We start from the raw sequence: 11,310 nt of genomic DNA, 5'->3' as shown, positions 1-11,310 counted from the left end.
ATAGTGTCGGCGTTCATCAACTAATTTATTTTGTCAGTCCGTAATTCTCGACCGGAGACTGGAGATATTCTTGTCCCACTGTCACTAAAATACGCTTCAAGATTAATATTGCTCTTTAATTGTCGACATACATATGGTTGACCGATTACATTACAGTATTTAATCTTGCAAATATAACTTTAGGAAAAAAATATTTTTTTTCGAATATGGAAAACACTCTACTCCTTGATTGGTAATTAATATTTCAAATGTTCAGTATTGGTCGATATATCAAATAAAAGTATAAATAAGATATGCATACAAAACGTGTAATATATATATATATATATATATATATATATATATGTATATATCGCAAGTGAAATATTTAAACTTTTGCTCAAACTTTCCTCAATGAACTTTTCAGCCATTCACTCACCAAAATAAAAATAAAAGTCAGGGGTCACCGTGCAAATTTAGGTACTAGAGAAACACATTCAGAGAGTTTCAGTTTAATATATTACACAATATCCTATATACAAATGCTAGACTGAGTAAAATGAATCTGCCCACGGTTGATAATGCTCTTTGTTCTTTCTACAAAAACAACAAGGAAACTTTACTTCATATTTTACATGATTGTCAACATGTGCAATTATTTTGGGAATAATTTTTTATGTTATGGGCACAAAAATTAAAATTGAGAAAAAGACCAACAATATGGCAGATCATACTAGGTGATCCAAAACTTTCTGTTATTGTGTAAAAAGGAAACTTATATCTGTCGTAGTAAAAAGGAACTACCCAGTTTTATAGCATACAAAAGATTTGTTAACTCTGTACAAAAAACTTAGTTTCACATCGCCTTTAGAAAAGAGAAAATGTCTGCACATAATAAGAAGTGGGGACTTTACAGTTTTGATATCCTACGAGACCCATGCACAACAGGCATGACACATGATAATAATAATGTACAATACTTTATTGGCTTCTGTAATGTAAAACAATTCTTTCTCAGATGTAATAAGGCATGTATTAAAACTTTTTTGATAACTCAAATAAAAAAAAATTGTCGAGAAAAGTAAAATTATCGATTTTCGAAAAACTAAGACGGTGAAAATATTTGTTACTCCAAGAGTTTAAAATGAACCCTCACAAATGATAGATCAGAAGACAATTGTAAATATTTGGGAGTCCGAATGTCCCCCGCATTCTCCCTTAAGTTATGATTATCATCCACCAACGCAAGGCGGAAAAGTGTAAAATTCAAAGTCATATGCACACTTACGCTTACATTATGATTTTCATGATTTTCTGAATAGGTCAATAACTTTCTCTCGCACTTGTTGATTTGTCCAGGTGTAGATAATAGGGTTGACAGCGCTATTGCTGCTCAGGAGCCACGTAGCAGTTACCCGGATGTATCGATGAAAGTCAACCCCGCTGAGATAACAAGAGTTGACTATGGCATATGGTAACCAACAAATGAAATAAACCAGTATTAGAATGGCTCCTGTGGGAAACAAAATCGGACAACATTCAATTGCTATTGTAAATGTCATTTGAAGGTGGGTATTATAGTTTGATGATGGCGGTACGAGTCTTCAATTTTAGCTTCCATGGTCCCAGATCATACCGAATAGTTATAGGAAAGTATTGCTGCATTGCCTTAATGATATGTTGAAGGTTTCGTACTGTATGTTAAGTACGTGTACTTTCTTAAAGCCCCACTAGCCTCAAAATATCTTCCTATTCTCTCCTGGTTTTCTCTGAATTCTACCCTCTGAAGGGATATCGGATTTTACTGCATTAGGAGACTATTCATTTGTGAAACATTTGACAAGAAAATTCAAATTTTAACAGTCATTATGATTTCCCGTCATTATCAAAAATTGGTAATATTACAAAGGAAACAGAATATACGATGTCACAGTTGAAAACATTCACTTCTATGCATTACCCTTGACTACTCTGTACAGTTTTTGTAAAGATTTCAGTACAGATATGCACATTATCCACTGTTTTTGCTTTCTCTCATTGGGGCTGCGATTTAATGTTTGGACAAACATTTAATCGCAGTGTAATCTTTATCTTGTTCAAAATTGCACATACACTCCAAGCTGGTAGTTAATAATAAGTGTATACACAAATCTAAATTAGTACATTCTCACAAACTTATTTAGTTTGAAAGTAAAATCATGGAAAATGCTGACAGATACAGCTAGTGAGTCTGTCGAAGTGAGCAACCTCAACATTCTTTTCAATTCAATTCAGAAATTACAGAAAATTTCCCGGATTGTTACCTGTTATTGCAACTTTCCTCTCTGTCCTTAGACATATCCTTCGTTTGACCTGATTGGACCTCTGTCTCCCCGCCAGGGTGGTGCTATTACTACTCTTGTTTCCAGAAGTTGACAAACTGTTGTCCCATGCAGACACATGGGTTGGAGGATCGTCGACATCAACCACGTTTGCTATGGACGTTTCAGGGAACTGTGACCCTCTCGGGGGATGCATCCTCAACATACCTGGCTTGGCTTTCACGAACCTCTGCTTGAGTTTTTGGTAGATGCAGAGGTACGAAGTGGCCATGATACAGACGGGTATCACCAGCACGGTAACAGCGGCGAATGTGTAGTAGCCACACCCTGATGTCCACTGTGGAGAGCAGTGATGGGACCCTGTCGTGTGGTGCGCAACAAACAATTCATGCATTAAATTCTTTTAATCATCACGCACGCGATGACATACAATTTCTCGGAATTTTCATTAATTAATAACCATCTCCAATCAAGCAAATGACTAAGAAATGTAGTCCTGAAAACTCTACCTTCCCAAACAACCGGGGGATTCATATCATTATAAGGGTTATTTACATAGGATAACGATAATATTAGTCTTTCACTCAACCTTTCTTTCCATAGTGTTAGATGGAAAACAACCATTTTCCTTCTCCATCTTTAAGAATGCCAACACGGGGCGTTGAAATGTCACATAAAATATGAATGGCTCGCGATCCAGCTTTGGTATATTGAATATCATGTGTGTCTTAATAAATAATTCGATAGCTCGTGCCCATAGATACTCAGTAGTTCCTCTTATCTTTCCTGTCGCTAGAATTTATCGCCGCCAAACGCCTTTAGGCTGTCTTCTTGAAATTTGTAAATGTTCAGTTTACATCGAGTGTCTACGGTAGACACGAAGATTTTATAAGTCAAACGCTACCTGTATCAGATGCTTTCTTTTTCGCTCCTGCTTTTGTCCTTTGTTGATTACTGGCACAATAATTTGAAAACAACACGTATGAATTTCCATAAGGGAGTAGACACAATGTTCAGGTATGGAACCCGATACGTAGTTAACGCTGTGATCAGATATTAATAGCAGAGTTATGTTGCCTGTTGTAGCGTTTTTTAAAAACGCCAATAGAAAATGCCAACATTTGACAGAGAAATTATGCCTGAAGTCAAGACAAAAGGATGGCTTCTGACCGCGACTCTCGGGATCTGACATTTCCGATTTTGTTCGGGCGCTCTAAATATCATTCCAGAAAGTCCACAAGCAGCATTGCCAGGACTACGGGCGTCCTGTTGTTCTTAATTGATAGTGTATAAGTGTAAAATGATTAACATACAGTTGACATAAATATGATATACGATTTTGTATCTTTGTTTTTGTTGCTGCGGGGGAAATTATATTTTGATTTGAAATAATGATAACCTCACCAGAAATGGGATATCAGTATCACGGTAGGGAATAGATACTGTTATATTGTGTTTGTTCGTTTTTATTACCTGGTCGATTAGTCTTACATTCACACATACACTATACGCCGACTGCTCGTTCGCCTTCAAACACGTCTGACCCCCCCCCCCCACCGCTCAGATAACAATAGTACCAGATCTAGAGACGAATGTTCAGAATATTCGGACGTTGAAATTCACTGGACTATCAGACATGCAAACTTAAAACACGTCACTTTTTTTATGGGTTGCACAAAATCCGGGCATAATTACAACGTTAAATATTGACCGATAGCATTTCAATAGCTTTTAACTGCGCATCATTTTCACATTATTAATTGAATAATAGCTTGATACTCTGGGACTTAAGACATGCTGACCTTCAATTTCATGCAAAAGAAAGCCATGATTAGCTTGTATCCCTGGAGAAAAAACTCATTACTTTCTTTCATGGTATGTAATGAAATTGGTCGTCTACCTTCATTGTAAGCGTAAGGAGACCATCCGAAAAATGGGATCAATCCGATAATTACTCCAAGGACCCAGACGGAAATGATGACCACATTGATTTTCTTTGACTGGAGGTAGTCACGATACTTGAGCGGTGTTGAAATGGCGAAATAGCGATCCAGGGATATCGCTGTCAGTCCGAAGGTCGACGTCGCAAGCACAGAACAGGATACGAAACCGCTTAACTGTGAAGAAATTTCAAGGAATTATACGCAAATCGCACAAAATTTGCTCACATCGTATTTCGATCTATCGTGCTTAGAATACATGCCCAAACTGGTATGTTCCAACGACGATTGTGGGAAAGTGTTTTTCACAATCTGCAGGTAGTTCGCGCTTCGAAACTAGAAGACATAAAACTTTTGTTCCATCTGTCTGTAAATAAACTTAAGCAAATCTCTTTCGAAATTAAATATCAGGGGCTTCACCGTGCAAAATCCGTTACAAGAGAAACATATAACCAAATATTTACCGACTCTTGAAATTCAAAATGACCGCCATCCCTATGTTAACTCTATGGGAAAATGAAGTTTTGGACATTCCAAAAATAAGCAGGTGAGAATTTATGTTATTTCATATGCCTCAAAATGAACTCCTAAAATTGGTAGACCAAAGTAGCACTGTAAAAGATGGCGAGCCCTAGTATCTATTCTGAGGTACATTCTACCTTAATTGACAGTCCGAGGATGTTTTGAGCGATATGGTGCCGATCTTTTTCCTTAAAAACTATATCATACCAGTATATTGACAGTGCAAAATACAGCGATCTGATTGGTCGAGACGCGAAAAGAACCGTGGTATATTGGCGACATACCACAGCTGGCATGTGCGCAGGCTCTCAGCTTGAGCAAAACTCCTTTTTTGACATTTCACGCCAGAATTTCAATATACTGTTATGATATAATAGCAATATTATCAAACCAAGCGACGGTATACCACGAGATTTTGACCAGTTCACTTCATATATGCCCTCGCTATCGCTCGTGCATATATGTCGTGAACTGGTCAAAATCTCGTGGTACTACCATCGTTGAATGTGCTTTATTGCGTAAATATCTAACAGTGATATACATGGTAGGGGCGGACCTGGAGAGGGATGTTATCGACGTGGGGTATAGTATAGTGATCTCGGTTGCGCAACAGAGTTAAAAAATTTGGCTCAAACATCCGACGACAAGTTTATATTTCCTTCAAGTTCAACAGAATTTATAATATTAACAATTTCCAAATGGGCAGACTTGATATCAGAACTGATTGAAATTAAAATTTTGTATTGGGAAATGTCTATGGTTCCACTTGTAGAAGGTTTAGGTTCGCGAACTTTTGTTATCCTTGAGCCACACAACAAGGCAAGACACTATAGAGAGGTTACAATTGCGTACATGAACGGATACGTGATCAGTTTCTGCGCACGCTTATCATGTTCTGATAATGTCACGGGTTCTCACGTCGTTTGGCAGTCGTTTTCAACGTGCATTTTACACTCGCTTTGTCATAAACTTGAAACTGACATTCCTTTCGTTTTCTATCGTTGCTCTTGTCTTTATCGATCGCCGTCTGATTCTGAGATAATTAGGTAACAAAAAGGATGCAAAGTTGCACTGAACAAAGCTAAAGTACCCCCTGTAGTGGAAATCGCAGACGGCGGCAGACGTCGCATACACGCTGCTACGCTATTACAAAGTTCAGGCAACTGAAATCAACATAACCTTTTGTTTTGTCACCCATGGCTTTGTACGATTGTTATTTCAAGTTTGTATTACATATCAAAGTGAAATTTCCTAGTCGACTTAGTGAGTCGGGTATATGAGTCGTAATCCGAATCTATGCAAAAGGATAGGCGTACGGAACGCCTACATTTAAGGCCACTCTACGTTACGTTCTCGGAATGCTGCAATCTAGTCTCTCTAATAATATACGAACCCTTAACATATGAAACGTCACCTACGGCATTTCAAATCGGTTATTCATATCCGTAAAATAGACAGAGCCCACTGCTGTTCACACAGGCGAACTAGGAGTAAACAGTCTTAGAATATGATATTACTTTTGTAATTATGAAAAAGTTATATTATACCATTAAATATTGATGCAATTAAAATTGAGTTTGTATTTCATCAGGGTTGAGCTACCTTTCTCGGTTGCACCGCTCGATAACATCACTAGATGTGTATGAATTATTTGTGACATAGGCCGGCGTCCAATTTACAGTAGAAGCATATGAAAAAGGTTACATACTTCTTTATTTTTAATAATTATGAAAATGATGTTATATTTTAGACTATTTACTCCTAGTTCAACTGTGCTGTACATAAGAAGGATATTGAATTTACCAGCACGAAGCCTACTTTGACGACAAAATCCGATGTGTCATTTTTACATCGTGTATATACATCCTATATATACAAGGAGCAACGAAAAGCTTCCTGTTTCCTGCTACATTTGCACGCGGTAAACCTTTACATTGAAAATGTGTCAGATTATCTCAATACTTCCGCTTCTATCCGTTCAATATCCACAGTCACTTACTAGTATAAGAAGTGCGGTTTACGTGTAACCAGCAGATGAAAATTCAACGACGTTATAATGTAGTCGAGCAATGATATGTTATGCTTGAGCGATCAAGTAGCACAGGGTCATTCTTGCAAATGAAGCATAACAATTTTTTTCTCCGAGGACTATGGCAAGCCAAACGTTGCAATATTCTTGAAAACCTATTTTCTTTTTGCATAAAACATTTTCTTTGTGTAGGAAACCATTTTCTTTTTGTAATGGTCCATTTTCTTTGTGTAAAAATCTATTTTCCTTGCATAAAAACCTATTTTCGTTTAGTAAAATCCATTTTCTTTGTATAGAAACTTATTTTTCTTTGTGTAAAAAAACATTTTTTGCTAAAAAAAACATTTTCTTTTCGTAAAAACATTTTCTTTTTGTAAAACCTATTTTATTTTTGTACAAAACATTTTCCTTTTGTACAAACATATTTTCTTTTTGTACAAACCTATTTTCTTTTTGCACAACCTTCATTCATGTCGAAAAACCTATTTCCTTATTGCAAAACCTCCATTCATGTTGCAAAACGGATTTTCTTGTTGCACAACCTTCATTCATGTTGTATTGTTCACATAACCTTCGAATAAAGATGGCGCTCTAGTGAAATGTGCTCTGGTCAAAGGTTATTTGCAGATGCCACGAGTAGATTAGCCCACCAGTCGCTTAGAATCTTTGTTTTTGACTTTTAAATGAATATTTTTCAACTTATTGAGTAATTAATTGTCCCCTATTCGTATTAACTGGTTTAATTTACGTTGCGGATATAGTTTTTACCAGGTCACACGATCGAGCGACACCGCTTTGGAGAATGACGCGAACGGTCACTCCCACCTACAGTAGACTTGCTTCACCCCACGATCTAAGCGCCAGCCTACCTAGCGCGAGGGCAGTGCGACATTGCACATCTAATGGCGATATTATGTATCGTCTTGTATCGATGCTAGAAAATATCGATCTTAGAGTCTAGTATAGTTTAATATGACCGCTTAGAACTCGTTACATAATACGATTTATGATTAATATCGATACTATCCGATACTATCATCTAGTATCGTCTAAGTATTCCAACTGGACGATACTTTATGACGACTTTGACTGGGTCCTTATTTATCAAGGATTTTTGAATTCTGGCATACTAGAATAATAAAATACTAAAGAAAAAGATGGGTCACCATGCTTGACTTTTTACAAATGTACGATGAAAAGTAATTGTTATTCATGAATTCGCGTAAAGCAATATATAAAACCATTCATTGCAAGTTCATGCTGTGAATGAAAGTTTCACATTCTCATCGTACAATGACAAAAGTAAAACTTTGAAAAGTAAAGACTTTAATTTAAATGAAAAGATGTGTGACTAAATGGAATCATTTTTACCAAATTTGCCATTATCACATCCAAAATTTCAGAGATGAAATCGTTAATTTGATGTTCTATTTTAACCTTCCAGTTAAATAATGACGCTAAAAGAAATAATTATACTGTGCACCGAACGGTGTGCACGGACACAGTCCCTCCACAGTCGCTCGAGAGCTATTCAGCTCTGGGACTATTCGCCCCATAGACGAGTGTACAGAAGCGAGAAACTCGCTTGTGTCATTTTTTACATCCATGCTTCTGTATACTCGTCTATGGGGCGAATAGTCCCAGCGCTGAATAGCTCTCCAAACGACTGTGGTCCCTCTATCCACTGTGGCACGGAACACACGAAACCTTGACCACGCGTAACACATCGTCCGCTCGCACGGGGTCCGTTACTTCGACTAGCGTCTCCCAATAACAACCTCATCGGAGAGCATCCAGCTGCCCTGACACGAGACCTTGGCAAGCGAAGATGCGCGTAGAAGAGCCGACCAGTACTGCGGTAACACAGATAGCACATAACTGGTGGCGTCTGCAAATAACCTTTGACAAAAATGTCATAGTTCGAAGGTTACATGACCCTATACGAATGACCGTTTTGGAATACAAGCATAGGTTATACTTACAGGAATGAAAGTTTTACAAACTTGCGTATGTTATTTTAATAATATAGAAGAAGATATTTCAAATAAAATAACACATTTTTAAAAGACAAACGTGAGTTGAACAAGCACAAACAGATGTGACACGTGACCAATACGAATGGTCGCTTTGGAATACTAGGATGGGCTCTGCAACATGAATGAACGTTGTGCAACAAAAAAATACGTTTTGCAACATGAATGAAGGCTGTGCAACAAGAAAATAGGTTTGTACAAAAAGAAAATAGGTCTGTACAAAAAGAAAATGTTTTGAACAAAAAGAAAATAGGTTTTACAAAAAGAAAATGTTTTTTACAAAAAGAAAATGTTTTTTTTAAAAAGAAAATGGTTTTTTTTGCATAAAGAAAATAGGTTTTCACACGAACAAAATGGGTTTTTAGACAAAGAAAATAGATTTTACACTAAGAAAATAGGTTTTCATGCAAAGAAAATAGGTTATAACACAAAGAAAATGCATATTGCACAAAGAAAATGTTTTGTATAAAAAGAAAGTAGTTTTTTCTAGAATATTGCAACGTTTGGCTTGCCATAGAGGACCGAGGCCGCTGTAGCTAGTTCTGACATTTCCGCTGTTGAAACTTTCCTTTACGAAATGATTGATCAAACTAATGTGACCGCAACAGAAACGTGTGGCAACAGCTGCAAGGTATGCAACATAGGCAGCGCAATTTATATTACTGTGTGCAAGCACTGTTTGAACAGTGCGCATAAACTGTTAGAGCGTAGCACCGAGACTGCATCACTTCGTCAATTTGTTTCACCGCACAATTTAGCATCACCGCCATTCGGCCATTTTGTTCTTCGTTTATGTTCAGCGCTTATTAAAGGTAACCGACAAGTTGATTTCCCATGTCTCTTCCCTGTCAACAGAGACATAGAGCGTTTACATTCTTGCATTTGCTTTGTGTAAATATTATAATGTACTCATTTTCTTTTAAGAGTTTATTGAAGATATGGACACTCGTAGAAAATGTTGCCTTCAGGCGTTGTAAATTTCAAAATGGCGGTTTCAGTGTTTTGCTCATACTTTATTGCAGGGAACTTCGAACTGTCATCTTCAGTTGTCATAAATGAAACTCGACGGGTTGTGGATTTGAAATGGAGTCAAGGGCATCAAGTTTAAATTCAAAATGATTGCCGTTCACTGAGGTAACGCCGTTGTTTGAAATTTCATCTTCATATAACCCCGTTCCTGAATGCAAGAGTATTGAAGCCATACGTACCATACAGACTGGTTGAAATGTCCACAGCAGCTCGCTGCCCATGAATACCGAAACGATTGATAAAGGCATTCCAGTCACTGCCAACATCAGATCACAGAGACTCAGCGAAAGAAGGAGTTTAAAATGAATTTTAGTTCTGAAGGATGGATTTTTCAAGATTATGTAACATCCAATCAGGTTAAAAACTATCGATAGCAACGCTATGATCGCTAGAGTTATCCCCTCGATGAGCGCTTCAAGCAACGATCCATGGACATCTTCGACACCTTGGAAACGGCTTCGATGTTGTCTCATACGTATCGGTCGGAGGCACGGTGTCGGCCATCATCATGAACAAAAATGTACAGTTTCGACGTTTCAGGTGATGGTCCTCTTCTTTATTTCTCGTTCCGGCGATGATAAGAAAAAAGTGTCAAATTTCTCCAACTAAAGATCGTACAATGAGCTGAGGCGTTGACAGTTCGCCGCAGTAGCCTGAAAATTTGTGTACAATAACAACATTATATTTATCTTCTATTTGGGCTACCACAAGCAACAAGTCCTAATTAGGAAGTGTCCGTGCCTTCTGTGAGAGTAGCTCGCCGATTATTGGTGCAGACTACTGTCAATCATCAGCACGTCGCCATGGCTATGAGCAATGTTGACGGACGTGTGAATATTGACTGTTGATCTATCGATAGACAGGGGACTGATACACGATTGTCGCTCTTCAAAGGAAATATTCAGGGAGTTAGTTTTGCAAATACGTTTGTTGACTGGGTAAGTCTGTTATGAGGTTTCTATGGTTTATAGACATGCTATTACAATTCACGTGGTATTGCTCTGCTCATAAACGCCCGATGGCTGTTCCCTTTAACACAGTTGCCACACCCATACAGAAAAGATGAATTTCAAAACAAGCTGAAAGTAAACAAGGGACCTGATCTTGGCTGGAAACTAAACTTGTCCTCGATATCACCAGCAAAACTGAAGATGGGTGGGTCCACTACCATATACTTAGTCTTGTGACATGCTCTATTTCGAATGTTTTTTATAATACATTGAAACACAACCTCCGAAATATAACTGAACTGTAAGAAAATTTGGATCATATTCTTCAGTGTTACCCTTGACTACTCACATATTTCTTGCAACATTTACCTGGATTTCCCTTCTGGACCCGGATAATCGATCCTTACATATCAAACAACCAAAACAAAATAGATTGTTTATGTAATTCTTCTCTCTCCTTTGAAAACAAATCAAATATTATTTTATACTACGATCCTGGACCAGTCA

The 11,310-nt window shown here is 37.5% G+C and overlaps 1 protein-coding gene across 1 annotated transcript; it reads right to left on the bottom strand.

Moving 5' to 3' along the window:
• Positions 1-477: 477 nt before the first annotated feature.
• Positions 478-10,789, bottom strand: LOC139119640 (probable G-protein coupled receptor No18). The gene is made up of 4 exons (XM_070683472.1): positions 10,033-10,789; positions 4,201-4,417; positions 2,283-2,660; positions 478-1,492 (listed from the first exon to the last, which is right to left on the bottom strand). The coding sequence occupies exons 1-4, from the start codon at positions 10,324-10,326 to the stop codon at positions 1,284-1,286; spliced, it is 1,098 nt and encodes a 365-aa protein (XP_070539573.1). The 5' UTR covers positions 10,327-10,789; the 3' UTR covers positions 478-1,283.
• Between the last annotated feature and the right edge of the window lie 521 nt (positions 10,790-11,310).

Source organism: Ptychodera flava, chromosome 20 (assembly GCF_041260155.1).
Source record: "Ptychodera flava strain L36383 chromosome 20, AS_Pfla_20210202, whole genome shotgun sequence".
NCBI lineage: Eukaryota > Metazoa > Hemichordata > Enteropneusta > Ptychoderidae > Ptychodera > Ptychodera flava.
This window is presented reverse-complemented; position numbering and strand designations above follow the sequence as displayed.